Raw genomic sequence first — 19723 nt, 5'->3', positions numbered from 1 at the left:
GATTGCCACCACATCAGGGCAATCGGGATGAGCTGGGAAAAGTCCCAGGACTGTCGCATCTAATGGATGCGGCAATTCTGGGCAGCTGCTGGCTGATATTTTTAGGCTTGGGGGGCTCCAAATAACGTGGTGCTCCCCATCCTGAGAATACCAGCGCTCAGCTGTGAGACTTTATCTTAGCTGATTATCAAAATTGGAGGAACTGCACGCCGTTTTTTGTTTTTTTTTTAAATTACCCCCATACAGTGTCAGCAGCAGATACTCGCCCCATAACAGTGTGTCATGACCACATTTTTTTGCTTAAAAATGTTATTTTCCTATTTTCCTCCTCTAAAACCAGGGTGCGTCTTATGGTCCGAAAAATACGGTATATTTTTTTTATTGTTCTTATATTAGTTTGCCATTGAATGGTTGATATTTCAGGAAAGGCTGACTGTAGGACATATGAGGGTCTGGCTGTGGGGACATACGTGAAGCAACCTGTGGTACATATGAGGGGCTAACTGGGGGACATATGAGGGGCTGGCTGTTGTGACATACATGAGACTGGCTGTGGGGACATATATGAAGGGTTTGCTGTGGTGAGGATACGTGGTGCTGGCTGTGGGGACATATGTGGGGCTGGCTGTGGTGACATACATGGGCCTGTTTTGGTGACATACATGGTGCAGGCTGTGGGGATATATACGAGGGGCTGGCTGTGGTAGTATATGTGGGGATGGCTGTAGTGACATACGTGGGGCTGGCTGTTGTGACATCCATGGAACTGGTTGTGGAGACATATATGAGGGTCTGGCTCTGGGGACATACGTGGGGCTGCCTGTAAGGTCATTACTAAAGGGGCTGGGTGTGAGGACATTACAAGAGGGTCTGGCTGTGCAAATATCATATTACTGTATACTGGTAGTTGTGAGAGACATTATACCTGGTCTGCGGTGATATCATACTGTATAGGGCTCTGTGGGGGACATGATAATGTATAGAAGACTGTGGGGGGTATTATGCTTGGGGCTGTGGAGATATAATACTGTATAGGGGACTGTGGTGGACATCATACTGTAAATTGAAGGGCTGTAGTGTACATCATACTGCATGAGGGCCTTTGGTCAACATCATAATGTATATTTGGGGGCTGTAGTGGATATCAAACAGTATGGATGACTATGGTGACCATCATACCATGTAGGGGGAGGGTGTGAGAAGAGGGTACAGTTTTTCAATGTGGTGGGCAATATAAAGGCACAGAATTGATATGGAGAGGAGGGCAGTTTGAAATAGGGGCACAGTATAGAGTCAGGATAACATGGTGGAGGGACCGTGTGGAGATATAGAGTGTGTAAGGCTATGTTCACACGTTGCATTTTTCTTGCTTTTTTATGCATTTTTGTAATGCAAATTAAAAGCTGCTTTTTACAATACCATCAAAAGCTATGATATTTCAAAAACCTTATACACATGATTGCTTTTTTTTCCCCTGACTGAAATGGAAAACTGCATTTTTTAACACTTCAGCATGTCAATTCGTTGTGTTTTTGCAGTGTTTTCAGATTTTTCACCATGGAAAGCAATGAGAAAGTGCAAAAATGCAACTGCCGTGTTTTTGCTGCTTTTTTGGTGAATAAAAAAGTAACTGTGTTTTAGAGGCCTATTTATTTACTAATTTATGTTCTGGTGCTCTATTTATGTACATGAAAACATCACCAGAACCACCATCAGTACAGGAATATGGCACCAGAACCAGAATCAGTACAGTTTTGTGCAAGCTGTGTTTGTTGCATAAAGGACGTAAAAAACATCATACGTATCCCTTTATCTATAATGGGTTTTGTTTAGTTTCCATAAGGGTATCTTCGAAATGCTGGACACCTTAAAGGGGTTGTCCGACATAACAAACATTTTTGAGTTTAAGCTAATCTGTGCTGTATTGTCATATAAATCACCCCTACATTGTTATTTTTTGTTTTCTAACTTTTGTTCCTCTTGAATTATCCCTCTATTCTCTGCAGCTCTCTGTTTACATTCAGCTCCAGCAAACTGACCACTTCCTGTGCCAAACCTCCCAGTCAGAGCTGGCAGCGCCCAGCCTCAGTGTCCAGCCCCACCCCAGTGTCCAGCCTCGCCCCCTGCACACACAGTCCCTGTCAGTATATTCTGCCCCAGCACCTGACCTGTTATCACTACAGCATTGCAAATAATAGCCCCACATCGGGCTCTGCACCGCATACACACATCGGGCTCTGCACCGCATACACACATCGGGCTCTGCACCGCATACACACATCGGGCTCTGCACCGCATACACACATCAGGCTCTGCACCGCATACACACATCGGGCTCTGCACCGCATACACACATCGGGCTCTGCACCGCATACACACATCAGGCTCTGCACCGCATACACACATCGGGCTCTGCACCGCATACACACATCAGGCTCTGCACCGCATACACACATCGGGCTCTGCACCGCATACACACATCGGGCTCTGCACCGTATACACACATCGGGCTCTGCACCGCATACACACATCGGGCTCTGCACCGCATACACACATCAGGCTCTGCACCGCATACACACATCGGGCTCTGCACCGCATACACACATCGGGCTCTGCACAGCATACACACAATGGGCTCTGCACCGCATACACACATCGGGCTCTGCACCGCATACACACATCGGGCTCTGCACCACATACACACATCGGGCTCTGCACCGCATACGCACATCGGGGTCTGCACCGCATACGCACATCGGGCTCTGCACCGCATACGCACATCGGGCTCTGCACCGCATACGCACATCGGGCTTTGCACCGCATACGCACATTGGGCTCTGCACCGCATACGCACATCGGGCTCTGCACCGCATACACACATCGGGCTCTGCACCGCATACGCACATCGGGCTTTGCACCGCATACGCACATTGGGCTCTGCACCGCATACGCACATCGGGCTCTGCACCGCATACACACATCGGGCTCTGCACCGCATACACACATCGGACTCTCTGAAAAAAAAGTCAATATAAGCCGGATAACCCCTTTAATTGAAACCAATTGGCCCTCCTAGTTAAAGGGGTATTCCCATCTCCAAGAGCCTATCCCAATATATAGTAGGTGTAATAATGATAATATTAGCAAATACCTCCAATTAGAAATGTAGTATAGTTCTCTTGATATAGCCATGTCTCTTACCTCCTGGGTAGGGCATGGTTATATCCACTCATATAGTGACAGTTAGTTAAATACTCATAGTCGTAACCATAGATACCTAAGTTGTAATGCCCTGCACATGAGGGAAAAGACATGCCTATAACAGAACTATACTACATTTCTAATTGGAGCTATTTGCTAATATTATTATTATTATTACGCCTACTACATATTGGGATAGGATCTTGGAGATGGGAAAAACCATTTAAGTTGTAATACTTTTCATGACTAACCTTAGGTCTGACATAATATGCAATGCAGGTATGCATATCACTATTTTTCCCTTTTAGATAAAAGGTTCCCAAACAATTAATGATTCTATATATACGTTGGCAGTGATGAGCGAGTACTAAAAAGCTCGGGTGCTCGAAGCTCGGGCCGAGCCTCCCAAGATACTCGTGTACTCGGCCCGAGCACCGAGCCCAATGTTATCCTATGGGAGACCCGAGTATTTTTGTGAAATGACCACCGGCAGCATGTAGAAACCCTAAAAATGGCACAAAAGTCTCCGAAGAGTGCTCAAATGACATGGCAACAGCATGGGGAAGACCCCTTGAAGCATTTATCACTCAAAAGTCACAGCTGTGAACAATTTTGTCCGCGTTGTACGCCATTTTTACGGACTCACCAGAAAACCTTCCAAAATGACACCAAAATGATTTTTCATGGCGGAAATGTTAAGGGCACATACCCAATAGTGAGATAGAGCTAATGTATGTTACTTTTTGAGATCAATACATGAAAGATTTTACGTAAAACATTGTGTGGCACTCCGATGTCCCTGAGAAGAGACGTACATAAAGGCCTCTGAGTCTAATGTGCCCATTTTGAGGAACTGAGTCTTTGTAGTATTTTCCTTTGCCAGGGCAGTCCAAAATTGTGAGGTTCACCAATGCCCCTGCATACAGACGTGCATGATGGCCTGTAAACCTGAAGTGCCCATTGTAAGGAAGTGGGTCTATTGTAGTATAGCCCTTAGGCAGGGCAGCCAAAAATTGGGAGGCTCCACGTTGTCCCTGGATAGAGACGTGCATGAGGGCCTCAAAACATTAAGTGTCCATTGTCAGGAAGTGGGTGTATTATAGTATAGCCCTTAGGCAGGGCAGCCAAAAATTGGGAGGCTCCACGTTGTCCCTGGATAGAGACGTGCATGAGGGCCTCAAAACATTAAGTGTCCATTGTCAGGAAGTGGGTGTATTATAGTATAGCCCTTAGGCAGGGCAGCCAAAAATTGGGAGGCTCCACGTTGTCCCTGGATAGAGACGTGCATGAGGGCCTCAAAACATTAAGTGTCCATTGTCAGGAAGTGGGTGTATTATAGTATAGCCCTTAGGCAGGGCAGCCAAAAATTGGGAGGCTCCACGTTGTCCCTGGATAGAGACGTGCATGAGGGCCTCAAAGCATTAAGTGTCCATTGTCAGGAAGTGGGTGTATTATAGTATAGCCCTTAGGCAGGGCAGCCAAAAATTGGGAGGCTCCACGTTGTCCCTGGATAGAGACGTGCATGAGGGCCTCAAAACATTAAGTGTCCATTGTCAGGAAGTGGGTGTATTATAGTATAGCCCTTAGGCAGGGCAGCCAAAAATTGGGAGGCTCCACGTTGTCCCTGGATAGAGACGTGCATGAGGGCCTCAAAACATTAAGTGTCCATTGTCAGGAAGTGGGTGTATTATAGTATAGCCCTTAGGCAGGGCAGCCAAAAATTGGGAGGCTCCACGTTGTCCCTGGATAGAGACGTGCATGAGGGCCTCAAAGCATTAAGTGTCCATTGTCAGGAAGTGGGTGTATTATAGTATAGCCCTTAGGCAGGGCAGCCAAAAATTGGGAGGCTCCACGTTGTCCCTGGATAGAGACGTGCATGAGGGCCTCAAAACATTAAGTGTCCATTGTCAGGAAGTGGGTGTATTATAGTATAGCCCTTCGGCAGGGCAGCCAAAAATTGGGAGGCTCCACGTTGTCCCTGGATAGAGACGTGCATGAGGGCCTCAAAACATTAAGTGTTCATTGTCAGGAAGTGGGTGTATTATAGTATAGCCCTTAGGCAGGGCAGCCAAAAATTGGGAGGCTCCACGTTGTCCCTGGATAGAGACGTGCATGAGGGCCTCAAAACATTAAGTGTCCATTGTCAGGAAGTGGGTGTATTATAGTATAGCCCTTAGGCAGGGCAGCCAAAAATTGGGAGGCTCCACGTTGTCCCTGGATAGAGACGTGCATGAGGGCCTCAAAGCATTAAGTGTCCATTGTCAGGAAGTGGGTGTATTATAGTATAGCCCTTAGGCAGGGCAGCCAAAAATTGGGAGGCTCCACGTTGTCCCTGGATAGAGACGTGCATGAGGGCCTCAAAACATTAAGTGTCCATTGTCAGGAAGTGGGTGTATTATAGTATAGCCCTTAGGCAGGGCAGCCAAAAATTGGGAGGCTCCACGTTGTCCCTGGATAGAGACGTGCATGAGGGCCTCAAAACATTAAGTGTCCATTGTCAGGAAGTGGGTGTATTATAGTATAGCCCTTTGGCAGGGCAGCCAAAAATTGGGAGGCTCCACGTTGTCCCTGCATAGAGACGTGCATGAGGGCCTCAAAACATTGTTCCCATTGCAAAGGAGCGGGTCTCCTGTCGTTGTAATGTCCATTCTGCAAAGAATGGGCGAAAAAATTTACCACTGGGGGTATACCTGAAACAAAGGCCTAACTCTTGTAACGGTCATCATGGTGGCGCATGAGGAGAAGGAGGAGCAGTCCAGCGATTATCCAAAGTCCAGAGTGTGTACCCATGGGTGACTGAAGGTACATGGCAAATTCCCGTTACAAACTTTAAATTCCGCTCTCATTTGCTGGTGGTGTGGTGAAGTCTGGCCCAATCCAACCCTTGTTCATCTTGATCAGAGTCAGCCTGTCAGCATTTTCAGTTGACAGGCGGTGCGTTTATCTGTAATGATTCCACCTGCGGCACTAAAAACACGCTCTGACAAAACGCTAGCGGCAGGGCAGGCCAGGACTTCCAAGGCGTAGAGAGCCAATTCATGCCACGTGTCCACCTTGGATACCCAATAATTGTAAGGCACAGAGGAATGTCGGAGTACAGTTGTTCGATCTGCAAGGTACTCCTTGAGCATCTGGGCAAACTTAGGATTTCTTGTGGCACTACCCCGCACCTCAGGGGCTGTGGTACGTGAGGGGCTGAGAAAACTGTCCCACATCTTAAAGACTGTTCCCCTACCTCTGGCGGATTGGACTTGTGCCTCTCTCGGCTGTACGCCTTGGTTGTCCACTGATTCCTGACCTATGCCGCTAGCGTTTTGTGAGGGGAATGCTTTGCCTACTTCCGTGACTATGGCCTTCCGGAACTGCTGCATTTTGGTTGACCTCTCCGCCTCGGGAATAAGAGACATAAAGTTCTCCTTGTAGCGTGGGTCTAACAGTGTTACCAACCAGTAATGATTGTCGGCCAAGATGTTCTTAACGCGAGGGTCACGAGACAGGCAGCTTACCATAAAGTCAGCCATGTGCGCCAGACTCTTAACAGCCAGGACTTCAGTAGCCTGACCAACACGTTGACTGAACATGCTGTCCTCCTCCTCCTCCTCCTCCTCCTCCTCATCTACCCTGTCCTCTGGCCAGCCACGCTGAACCGAGGATATGACTGGTGTGCATGTCATATCCTCAATTTGCCGGAGATTTGCTCCATGTCTTCATCCTCCTCCTCGTCATAGTCCTCCACTGCACGTTGTGATGAGACGAGGCTGGGCTGTGTGTTATCACCCACACCCACTACTGTTTCTTGCTGCAACTCATCGCGCTCCGCCTGCAATGCATCATGTTTGGTTTTGAGCAGAGACCGTTTTAGAAGGCAGAGTAGCGGTATGGTGATGCTAATAATGGCGTCATCACCACTCACCATCTTGGTGGAGTCCACAAAGTTTTGGAGGATGGTACATAGGTCGGACATACATCTCCACTCCTCAGGTGTTATGTGTGGCGTTTGACCCATTTCCCGACGGCTTAGGTGATGCAGGTACTCAACAACTGCCCTCTTCTGCTCACATATCCTGACCAACATGTGCAGAGTTGAATTCCAACGCGTGGGGACATCACACACCAGTCTGTGAGCCGGAAGATGCAAACTGCGCTGAAAGCCGGCAAGGCCGGCTGAAGCAGTAGGTGACTTTCGAAAATGTGCAGACAGGCGGCGAACTTTTACCAGCAGATCAGACAGCTCTGGATATGACTTTAGAAACCGCTGAACCACGAGGTTGAGCACATGGGCCACGCATGGAACATGTGTCAGCTGGCCTCGCCTCAAAGCCGCCACCAGGTTCCGGCCATTGTCACACACGACCTTTCCTGGCTTTAGGTTCAGAGGTGTGAGCCAGTGATCTGCCTGCTGTTTCAGAGCTGTCCACAGCTCTTCTGCATTGTGGGGTTTGTCACCTATGCAGATTAGCTTCAGCACAGCCTGTTGCCGCTTCGCCGAGGCAGTGCTGCAGTGCTTCCAGCTTGGGACTGGTGTGGAGGGTACAGTGGATGAGGATGCGCAGGAGGAGGAGGAGGCTGAAGAGCATGACATTCCGGAGCTGTAGAGTGTGGGTGAAACACTGACTGAGGTAGGGCCTGCAAACCTTGGTGTGGGAAGGACGTGTTCCGTCCCTCGCTCAGACTGGGTCCCAGCTTCCACAATATTAACCCAGTGTGCCGTCAACGAGATATAGCGGCCTTGCCCACAAGCACTTGTCCACGTGTCTGTGGTTAGGTGGACTTTGGGTGAAACAGCGTTGTTCAGGGCACGTGTGATGTTTTGTGACACGTGGTTATGCAACGCGGGGACGGCACACCGGGAGAAATAGTGGCGGCTGGGGACCGAGTAACGTGGGACAGCTGCCGCCATCAGGTCGCGGAATGCTTCTGTCTCCACCAGCCTAAAAGGCAACATTTCCAGCGCAAGCAGTCGCGAAATGTTAGCATTTAGAACTGTGGCATGTGGGGTGTTGGCAGTGTATTTGCGCCTGCGTTCAAAGGTTTGCTGAATGGATAACTGAACGCTGCGCTGGGACAAGGACGTGCTTGATGATGGTGTTATTTCTGCGTAGGCAACTGCAGGTGCAGGACCGGAGGAGGCTTGTTCGCAGGCAGCATGGACAGGGGATTGGCTCGCATGCACAACCAGCGAAGACGTAGCAGTGACATTAGCAAGCACTGCTCCTCGACTCTGTTGTACTTCCCACAAAGTCGGGTGCTTGGCTGACATGTGCCTGATCATGCTGGTGGTGGTCAGGCTGCTAGTTTTGGTACCCCTGCTGATGCTGGCACGGCAGGTGTTGCAAATGGCCTTTTTAGAATCATCTGGATCCAACTTAAAAAACTGCCAGACTCGGGAAGACCTAACATTTGTACAGGCACCTTGTGTCGTGTTGTTGTTCCGGGGAACGGTTGCCTGACTTCTGCCTGGAGCCACCACCCTGCTTCTTACTGCCTGTTGGGATGCTACGCCTCCCTCCCCCTGTGCACTGCTGTCCTCGCTCTGCATATCCTCCTGCCAGGTTGGGTCAGTTACTGGATCATCCACCACGTCGTCTTCCTCTTCCGCACCCTGCTCCTCCTCCTGACTTCCTGACAATTGTGTCTCATCATCGTCCACCCCTTGTTGAGACACGTTGCCAAGTTCGTGAGAACGTGGCTGCTCAAATATTTGGCCATCTGTACATACGATCTCCTCATGACCCACTTCAACATGAGCTGGCGAGAGGCCAGAATGTGCGAATGGAAACGTGAACAGCTCTTCCGAGTGTCCAAGTGTGGGATCATTAATGTCCGAGGACGTGTACTCAGCCTTGTGGTAGGAAGGAGGATCAGGTTCTGAAATGTGCGGTGCAGTATCACGGCTACTGACACTTGACCGTGTGGAAGACAGAGTGTTTGTGGTGGTGCCAATCTGACTGGAAGCATTATCCGCTATCCAACTAACAACCTGTTGACACTGGTCTTGGTTCAAGAGCGGTGTACTGCTGCGGTCCCCAAGAATTTGGGACAGGACGTGCGAGCGACTAGATGTGGCCCTTTGTTGTGGCAAAATTAGAGCTTGCCCACGACCTCGGCCTGCACCACCATCACGTCCACTTCCTTGTTCCTTGCCAACGCCCTTGCGCATTTTGCAATGCTGTGCTGACGTGTATTCACTAGACTTGTGCGTTATATCAAAGTTTGTGCAAATCGTGCACCTGTACGCTGCCACCGACAGGCACACACGTGCGGTTTTTAAATGCAAGCACGGACGCACTAAGAACCTAACAGGTTTTAGGAGCAAAAATTAATGACGAGAACTCTGACACTATCAGCCACTGCTGACTGACGTGTATTATACACTACACTTGTGCGTTATATAATAGTTTGGTAAAAACGCACACAAGTGCACCTGTACGCTGCCACCGACAGGCACACACGTGCGGTTTTTAAATGCAAGCACAGATGGACTAAGAACCTAACAGGTTTTTAGGAGCGACAATTGCTGAGAATTCTGACACTATCAGGACTGTTTTAGACTGTGTACACCAGCCCCAGATATGATGAAGGCTGGTATACGGTCACCACTAGGAATGGCTATATACCCTGCCTGCCTGCCTGTATACTGCTACAATAGTCCTGACAAGGACTCTTTTGGTCACTAGCCTGTATTCCGACCTGGCTATACCCTGCCTGTATACAGCAACAATAGTCCTGAGAAGGACTCTGCTACTGTACTCCGACCTGGCTATACCCTGCCTGCCTGTATACAACTAGAATAGTCTTGAGAAGGACTTTTGGTCACACTGTTTGCAGCCCTGCTACGGAAATAGCTATAAAGGGCCGCAAACCTTTCCCTGAAGCAGCGACCCTCTCCCTGCACTGACTGTCTGGATGGCTGTGAGCAGAGCACAGCGCGCCCGCCGGTATAAAGGCTCGGTCACGCTGTGCAGGCCGGCCAATCACTGCAATTCCACAACTAACAGGGCTGTGGCATTGCAGTGGTCTGCCAGCCAATCCCTGCATGAGGGCTGGCTCTCAAAAGAGCGCCAACATGCAGAAATGAAGACCACGAGTACAGCACGAGTATCGCGAGATTACTCGGTCCCCGCCGAGTAACCCGAGTACAGTGATACTCGTGCGAGTACCGAGTAGTAACAAGCATGCTCGCTCATCACTAGTTGGCACCCTTGAAATTGTTCCAGAAAATGAAGTATTTCTCCCAGATAATTGTTCAATTACACACGTTTATTTCCTTTTTGTGTATTGGAAAAATACAAAAAAAACCTTAAAAGGTAAATTGGACATAATCGCACACAAACTCCCAAAAATGGGCTGGCCAAAAATGTTGGCACCCTCAACTTAATATTTAGTTGCACACTCTTTGGAATAAATAACTGCAATCCATTGCTTACTATGACAATCAACAAGCTTCTTACACATCTCATCTGGAATGTTGGACTCTTGGTTTGCAAGCTTCTTCAAGTCTCTCATATTGGAAGGGTGCCTTCCCCTAACAGCAATTTTAAGACATCTCCACAGATATCCAATGGGATTTAGATCCGGACTCATTGCTGCCACTTCAGAACTCTCCAGTGCTTTGTTTCCATCCATTTCTAGAGGCTTCTTGAAGTATGTTTGGGGCCATTGTCCTGCTGGAATACCATGACCTAAGATGTAAACCCAGCCAGGCACTACACTGCAACCCAAAATCCTTTGGTAATCTTCAGACTTCATGATGCCTTGCACACAGTCAAGACACCCAGTGCCAGAGGCAGCAAAACAACCACAAAACATCTTTGAACCTCCACCATATTTGACTGTAGGTACTGTGATCTTTTCTTTGTAGGCCTCATCCCATTTTTTTAAAACACTAGAATGATGTGCTTTACTAAAAACCACTATGTTGGTCTCATCTGTCCACAAGACACTTTCCCACAAGGATTTTGACTTACTCATATACATTTAGGCAAACTGCAGTGTAGCTTTTTTTATGAAGGTTGAACTAGATGGACTTAGGTCTTTTTTCAACCTTAGTAACTATGTCTGTATCTGCAGTGCAGTCCTCCTGGGTCTACTGCCATAGCATCAAATTTTATTCAAATGTAGATGGATAGCTCATGCTGACACTGGTGCACGCTGAACCAGCAGGACAGCTTGGATTTCTTTGAAACTTGTTTGGGGCGGCTTTTCCACGATCAAAACTATCCTGCATTGCAACACATCATCAATTTTTCTCTGACATCCACATCCAGGGAGATTAGCAACAGTACCATGGGATGTAAACTTCTTGATTATGTTGCGCAGTGTGGACAAAGGAACATCAAGATTGCTGGAGATGGATTTGTAATCTTGAAATTGTTCGTATTTTTCAACAATTTTGGTTCTTAATTCCTCAGACAGCTCTTCTTTCCAAAGACAATACTAAGGACCAGGGGGCACTAATTACGGGTGGAAGAAAGGCAATTATGGCAGCTAAATAGGAAAGGGTTTTTTACAGGTAGAAAGGGCAGACACTATAACAAGTTTTAAAAAAGGGCTGCATGATTTCCTTAGTACACACCACATTGTAGGTTATAGATAATTTAGTGACAAAAAAATGTATAACTGGTGGAGAAAGGATGACCTTGATGGACCTAGGTCTTTTTTCAACGTATGTAACTATAGTATGTAACTATATATCCACAGCTAACCCTCTGTTCCGGTTACCACTTACTTCTTCATAAAAACTCATCAGGTTAGTTTTATAACTTCTGTCCTTAGTAAAATCAATAAGTAATTCTATTGTCTTGCCATATGTTCGTGATGGTTGTACAGTATTATAATGTTATTTTCTACCACATACTCCTCAATATATAGGGCTGTTACCTCTCATATTTAGCTGTGGCACTTATGGATATTGTGTAGTATTGTGCTCACCTCTCTTATGTACAGCTGTGGCCCTTGTGGTCACAGTGCTATAGGGCGGTCAACTCTCTTATATTCGGCTGTGGAACTTGTGGTCACGATACAGTAGGGTGCTCACCTCTTATATCTGGCTGTGACACTTGTAGTCGTGGTGCAGTAGGGTGGTCACCTCTCACACTAGTGATCATAGTGCAGTAGGGTGGTCACCTTTTAATTTGACTGTGGCCCTTGTGGTCATGGTACAGTAGGGTGGTCACCACTTTTATATTTAGCTGTGGCTCTTGTGATCATGGAACAGTAGGGCGGCACGGTGGCTCAGTGGTTAGCACTGCACTCTTGCAGTGCTGGGGTCCTGGGTTCAAATCCCACCAAGGACAACATCAGCAAGGAGTTTGTATCTTCTCCCTGTGTTTGCGTGGGTTTGCTCCCACACTCCAAAGACATACTTATAGGGAATTTAGATTATGAGCCCCAATGGGGACAGTGATGTTGATGATGTATGTGAAGAGCTGCGGAATATGTAAAAAAATTATAAAAGAAAGAAAGGGTGGTCTCATATCAGGCTGTGGTCATGGTGCAGTAGGGTGGTCACATTTTATATTTGGCTGTGGCTCTTGTAATCATGGTGCAGTAGAGTGGTCACCCCATTTCTATTCGACTGTGGCTCTTGTGATCATCGTGCAGTAAGGTGGTCACCTCTATTATATTTAGCTGTGACACTTGTAGTCGAGGTGCTGTAAGGGGGTCTCCTCTCATATCAGGCTGTGGTCATGGTGCAGTAGGGTGGTCACATTTTATATTTGGCTGCGGCTCTTGTAATCATGGTGTAGTAGTCACCTCTTTTCTATTCGACTGTGGCTCTTGTGATCATCGTGCAGTAAGGTGGTCACCTCTATTATATTTAGATGTGACACTTGTAGTCGAGGTGCTGTAAGGGGGTCACCTCTCATATATTTGACGATGACATTTGTGGTCAGGGGGCAGTAGAGTGGTTACCTCTCATATTTGGCTGTGACACTTAGGCTCATAGTGCAGTAAGGGGGTCACCTCATATATTTGGTTATGACACTTGTGGTCATGGTGCAGTAGGGAGGTCACTCTTATATTCGACTTTGGCAATGGTGCAACAGGGTGGTCACCTTTTATATTTGGTTATGGCCCTTATGATCATGGTGCATTTGAGTGGTCAACTCTCTTATATTCGTGTTTGGCCCTTGTTGTCATGGTGCAGTAGGGTGGTCCCCTCACATATTCGTCTGTGATCCTTATGGTCATGGTGCAGTAGGATGGTCACCTCTCATATTTGCCTGTGACCCTTGTGGTCATGGTGCAGTAGGGTGGTCACCTCTTATATTCGGCTGTGGCCCTTAAGGTCATGGTGCAGTAGGGTGGTCAGGTCACCTCTCATATTCAGCTGTGGTCCTTGTGGTCATGGTGGAGTAGGGTGGTCAGGTCACCTCTCTTATATTCAGCTGTGGCCCTTGTAGTCATGATGAAGTTGAGTGGTCGCCTCTCTTTTACTTGTCTGTGGCCCTTGTGGTTGTAGTGCAGTAGGGTGGTCACCTGTCATATTTGGCTGTTGCCCTTGTGGTCATGGTGCAGTAGGGTTGTCACCTCTCATATTCGGCTGTGGTCCTTGTGGTCATGGTGCAGTAGGGTGGTCGCCTCTCTTTTATTTGTCTGTGGTCCTTGTGGTCATGGTGCAGTAGGGTGGTCACCTCATATATTTGGCTGTGGCCCTTGTGGTCATGGTGCAGTAGGGTTGTCACCTCTCATATTAGGCTGTGGTCCTTGTGGTCATGGTGCAGTAGGGTGGTCGCCTCTCTTTTATTTGTCTGTGGTCCTTGTGGTCATGGTGCAGTAGGGTGGTCACCTCATATATTTGGCTGTGGCCCTTGTGGTCATGGTGCAGTAGGGTGGTCCCCTCTCATATTTGGCTGTGGTCCTTGTGGTCATGGTGCAGTAGGGTGGTCGCCTCTCATATTCGTCTGTGGCCCTTGTGGTTGTGGTGTAGTAGGGTGGTCACCTCTCATATTCGTCTGTGGCCCTTGTGGTTGTGGTGCAGTAGGGTGGTCACGTCTCATATTCGGCTGTGGCCCTTGTGGTTGTGGTGTAGTAGGGTGGTCACCTCTCATATTCGGCTGTGGCCTTTGTGGTTGTGGTGCAGTAGGGTGGTCACCTCTCATATTCGGCTGTGGCCCTTGTGGTCATGATGCAGTAGGGTGGACGCCTCTCATATTCGGCTGTGGCCCTTGTGGTCATGGTGCAGTAGGGTGGTCGCCTCTCATATTCGGCTGTGGCCCTTGTGGTTGTGGTGCAGTAGGGTAGTCACGTCTCATATTCGGCTGTGGCCCTTGTGGTTGTGGTGTAGTAGGGTGGTCACCTCTCATATTCGGCTGTGGCCTTTGTGGTTGTGGTGCAGTAGGGTGGTCACCTCTCATATTCGGCTGTGGCCCTTGTGGTTGTGGTGTAGTAGGGTGGTCACCTCTCATATTCGGCTGTGGCCCTTGTGGTTGTGGTGCAGTAGGGTGGTCACCTCTCATATTCGGCTGTGGCCCTTGTGGTCATGTTGCAGTAGGGTGGTCGCCTCTCATATTCGGCTGTGGCCCTTGTGGTTGTGGTGCAGTAGGGTAGTCACGTCTCATATTCGGCTGTGGCCCTTGTGGTTGTGGTGTAGTAGGGTGGTTACCTCTCATATTCGGCTGTGGCCTTTGTGGTTGTGGTGCAGTAGGGTGGTCACCTCTCATTCGGCTGTGGCCCTTGTGGTTGTGGTGTAGTAGGGTGGTCACCTCTCATATTCGTCTGTGGCCCTTGTGGTTGTGGTGCAGTAGGGTGGTCACCTCTCATATTCGGCTGTGGCCCTTGTGGTCATGGTGCAGTAGGGTGGACGCCTCTCATATTCGGCTGTGGCCCTTGTGGTCATGGTGCAGTAGGGTGGTCGCCTCTCATATTCGTCTGTGGCCCTTGTGGTTGTGGTGTAATAGGGCTGCATCCATTGGGGCTGGTGTGGGGCAGATGTCTTTCATACAGTAATGGACATTCCCTGGACATCTCTTCATACTGGACGGTGTGGTGGCAGTATAGCAGGTATACCCCAGGGTCAGTGACAAGGGCATTACTGTGCCAGTGGGCAGAGGTGAGAGCCGTGCCTGCAGTGTACCCTTCCCTGTGCCCAGCATGTCCCTCTGCTCCTTCTCCCTGGCTCTGCTGCCATCTTCCCTGCTCCTAGTACCTGTGCTGCGGTGGCTCCTAGCCCCTGTCTTCTCCTCACCTGTCCCCCCGCCCCCTTGTATCCGGGCCCCGGACCCCGTACACCGCAGACCCCCGCCTCCCGTGGTTTGGGTTGGGCTCTGTCCGTGGTGCTGAATCGGGCAGCATCACGTGACTCCGGAGACTCGGGACCGCCGGAGATCACCGGGACAGTGAGGGGCGGGGGGAGGAGCCAGTGTGCCAGGCACTGGGAGGAGGAGTGCGGCGATCGTACAACGGGGGCTGTACGGGGAGTACCGGAGAGCAGGGCAGCGTGTGAGGAGGAGGGGGGACCCGGGTGCAGGGGGGGAACGTGGGCGGGGGCCACAAGATGCAGCGGCTCCGGTTGAACGAGGCTCATGCCGTGTACCTGGGGCAGCTGGCGAGGAAGGACGGGACGCGGAGGGGGACCCTCAGCAAGCGCAGCTCGGACAACAGCCGCTGGCAGAGCCGGAGCTTCTCGCTGCTGCACAACCTGCTCTTCTGCTTCGAGAGCGAATCCAGCGGCCGCCCGTGTGCCCTGTACCTGCTGGAGGGCTGCAGCTGCGAGCGGGGCGCCAAGGGGGGCCCGGAGCGACAGGTACCCTGCATGGTGGGCACCGAGTGTGCGGGGGGACGGGCTGCAGGTGGGCAGTATAAGGGGGGGCCCAGAGCTACAGGTACCCTGCATGGTGGGCACTGAGTGTGCGGGGGGACGGGCTGCAGGTGGGGAGTATAAGGGGGGGCCCAGAGCTACAGGTACTCTGCATGGTGGGCACCGAGTGTGCGGGGGGACGGGCTGCAGGTGGGGAGTATAAGGGGGGGCCCAGAGCGACAGGTACCCTGCATGGTGGGCACCGAGTGTGCGGGGGGACGGGCTGCAGGTGGGGAGTATAAGGGGGGGCCCGGAGCGACAGGTACCCTGCATGGTGGGCACCGAGTGTGCGGGGGGACGGGCTGCAGGTGGGCAGTATAAGGGGGGGCCCAGAGCTACAGGTACCCTGCATGGTGGGCACTGAGTGTGCGGGGGGACGGGCTGCAGGTGGGGAGTATAAGGGGGGGCCCAGAGCTACAGGTACTCTGCATGGTGGGCACCGAGTGTGCGGGGGGACGGGCTGCAGGTGGGCAGTATAAGGGGGGGCCCAGAGCTACAGGTACTCTGCATGGTGGGCACCGAGTGTGCGGGGGGACGGGCTGCAGGTGGGGAATATAAGGGGGCCTAGAGTGACAGGTACCCTGCATGGTGGGCACTGAGTGTGGGGGCCTAGAGTGACAGGTACCCTGCATGGTGGGCACTGAGTGTGCGGGGGGACGGGTTGCAAATGGGGAGTACAAGGGGGGGCCCAGAGCTACAGGTACCCTGCATGGTGGGCACTGAGTGTGCGGGGGGACGGGCTGCAGGTGGGGAGTACAAGGGGGGGCCAGAGCTACAGGTACCCTGCATGGTGGGCACCGAGTGTGCGGGGGGACGGGCTGCAGGTGGGGAATATAAGGGGGCCTAGAGTGACAGGTACCCTGCATGGTGGGCACTGAGTGTGGGGGCCTAGAGTGACAGGTACCCTGCATGGTGGGCACTGAGTGTACGGGGGTACGGGCTGCAGGTGGGGAGTATAAGGGGGGGCCCGGAGCTACAGGTACTCTGCATGGTGGGCACCGAGTGTGCGGGGGGACGGGCTGCAGGTGGGGAGTATAAGGGGGGGCCCAGAGCTACAGGTACTCTGCATGGTGGGCACCGAGTGTGCGGGGGGACGGGCTGCAGGTGGGGAATATAAGGGGGCCTAGAGTGACAGGTACCCTGCATGGTGGGCACCGAGTGTGCGGGGGGACGGGCTGCAGGTGGGGATTAGAAGGGGGCCCAGAGTGACAGGTACCCTGCATGGTGGGCACCGAGTGTGAGGGGGAAAGGGGCTGCGGGTGGCCAGCATAAGGGGGGCCCGATGTGACAGGTACCATGCATGGTGGTCACCGAGTGTGCGGCGGGACGGTGATGCAGGTGGGCAGTATAAGGGGGGGCCCGAAGCGACAGGTACCCTGCATGGTGGGCACCGAGGTTGCGGAGGGACGGGTTGCAGGTGGGGAGTACAAGGGAGACCCAGAGCAACAAGTACCCTGCATTGTGGGCACTAAGTGAAGGGGGGACAGGGCTGCAGGTGGGAAGTATAAGGGGGCCCGGAGAGACAGTTACCCTGCATGGTGGGCACCCAGTGTGCGGGGGGGACAGGGCTGCTAGCGGGGCGCCAGAGGGAACCCAGAGCGACAGGTACCCTGCATGGTGGGCACCGACTGTGCAGGGGGACGGGCTGCAGGTGGGGAGTACAAGGTTGGCCCGAAGCGACAGGTACCCTGCATGGTGGGCACTGAGTGTGCGGGGGGGTCGATCTGCAGGTGGGGGCATAAATGAGGCCCGGAGCGACAGGTATCCTGCATGATGGGCACTGAGTGTGTGGATAGACGGGGCTGCAGGTGGGGGCATAAAGGGGGGCCCGGAGTGACAGGTACCCTGCATGGGGGGCACCAAATGTGCTGGGGGACGCGGATGCAGGTGGGGGGTACAAGGGGGGGCCAAGAGCGACAGCTACTCTGCATGGTGGGCACCAAGTATGCGGGGTGACGGGGCTGCAGGTGGGGAGTACAAGGGGGGGCCTGGAGCTACAGGTACCCTTCATGGTGGGCACCGAGTGTGCAGAGGGATGAGGCTGCAGGTGGGGGAGTACAAGGGGGGCTCGGATCGACAGGTACTCTGTATGGTGGGCACCGAGTGTGCGAGTAATGGGGCTGCAGGTGTGGGGTACAAGGGGGTCCTGGAGCAACAGGTACCTTGCATGGAGGGCACCGAATGTGCTGGGTTACAGGGCTGCAGGTGGGGGGTACAAGAGGGGCCTTGTGCAACAGGTACCCTGCATGGTGGGCACCAAGTGTGCGCTTGGACCGGGCTGCAGGTGGGGGCATAAGGGGGGCCCAGGGCGACAGGTATCCTTCATGGTGGGCACCAAGTGTGCAGGGGAACGGGACTGCAGGTGGGGGGCACAAGGGGGGCCTGGAGTGACAGATACCCTGCATGGTGTGCACCGACTGTGCTGGGGGACGGAGCTGCAGGTGGAGGGTACAAGGAAGGCCTGGAGTGACAGGTACCCTGCTTGCGGAGACAGGTGGGGGGTACAAGGGTGTCCCAGAGCGACAGTACTCTGCATGGTGGGCACAAAGTGTGGTGGGGAAATGGGCTGCAGGTGGGAGGTACAAGGGGAGCCAGGAGCAACTGGTACTCTCCATGTTGAGCACCGAGTGTGTCGGGGGGACAGGGCTGCAGGTGGGTGGCACAAAAGGGGCCTGGAGTGACACCGAGTGTGCAGGGGGACAGGGCTGAAGGTGTGGGAGTACAAGGGGGCCCGGAGCAACAGGTACCCTGCATGGTGGGCATGGAGGTGTAGGAGGGGTAAATCAGGGAGTCCTGAAGCGACAGATACCCAGCATGTTGTGCACCCAGTATGGGTGACGGGGCTGCAGCTGGTGAGTACAAGGGGGGCCCAGAGCAACAGGTACCCTGCATGGTGGGCTCTGGGCACCCAGTGTGCAAGGGACAGGGCTGCAGGTGTGGGTACAGGGGGCCCCGGAGCGAAAGGTAACCTGCATGGTGGGCACCGAGTGGGCGGGATAGGGCTGCCTGTGGGTGGCAGAACTGGGGCCTGGAGCGACAGGTACCCTGCATGGTGGGCACTCGGCTGCACGTGGGGGTGGAGCGGGGGCAGGGGGACAGTAGGTGTGAAGGGATTAATGTACTGCACAGGTAAGTGATGCAAAAGGCAGGTGTCATAGATGGAGGTGGACGGCATTGCCGCTGTACAGAAACTGCAGAATAGGGGCGCTGGTGGATTCGGGCAGTTGTTTACTTTGGGAGCACACAAGATCACCAGGCATAAATTAAGCATGGCCCACAGTGACCCACGTACATTATAGTGTAAAGGATGGTGACGGTAAGAGTTTAGGTGTTTAGGGGGCACACAGTCAGGTACAGGAATTAGGTAAGGGGGTTCCCATGGGAGAGGGGTAAGGGATATAACACTATGTTGTGGCATTAGTCCGTGGTGACTGGGAGGTGTGTGATGATGAGCAGTATGGGGTGCGAATAGAGAGTAGACGGGCTGGGCATGAAGTCATGTACAAGGTACGTATGTGTGTGTATATACACTGTGTGCAGAATTATTAGGCAAATTAGTATTTTGATCACATGATACTTTTTATACATGTTGTCGTACTCCAAGCTGTATAGGCTTGAGAACCAACTACCAATTAAGTAAATCGGGTGATGTGCATCTCTGTAATGAGGAGGGGTGTGGTGTAATGACATCAACACCCTATATAAGGTGTGTTTAATTAT

At 51.7% G+C, this 19723-nt stretch overlaps 1 protein-coding gene across 2 annotated transcripts in view; it reads left to right on the top strand.

The window, feature by feature from the left end:
* Positions 1-15688: 15688 nt before the first annotated feature.
* RASGRF1 (Ras protein specific guanine nucleotide releasing factor 1) overlaps positions 15689-19723 on the top strand; it is a 162521-nt gene continuing 158486 nt past the window's right edge. For both annotated transcript variants that reach the window (XM_075346106.1, XM_075346105.1), the window contains exon 1: positions 15689-15949. In XM_075346106.1, the coding sequence (XP_075202221.1) occupies positions 15701-15949 (249 nt within the window). In that variant the 5' untranslated portion in view covers positions 15689-15700. The remainder of the gene's footprint in view (positions 15950-19723) is intronic.

The sequence above is a fragment of the Anomaloglossus baeobatrachus genome, chromosome 4, assembly GCF_048569485.1.
Source record: "Anomaloglossus baeobatrachus isolate aAnoBae1 chromosome 4, aAnoBae1.hap1, whole genome shotgun sequence".
Lineage (NCBI taxonomy): Eukaryota > Metazoa > Chordata > Amphibia > Anura > Aromobatidae > Anomaloglossus > Anomaloglossus baeobatrachus.
Note: the sequence above shows the minus strand (reverse complement) of the source record. Positions and strands in the feature narration are given on the sequence as shown.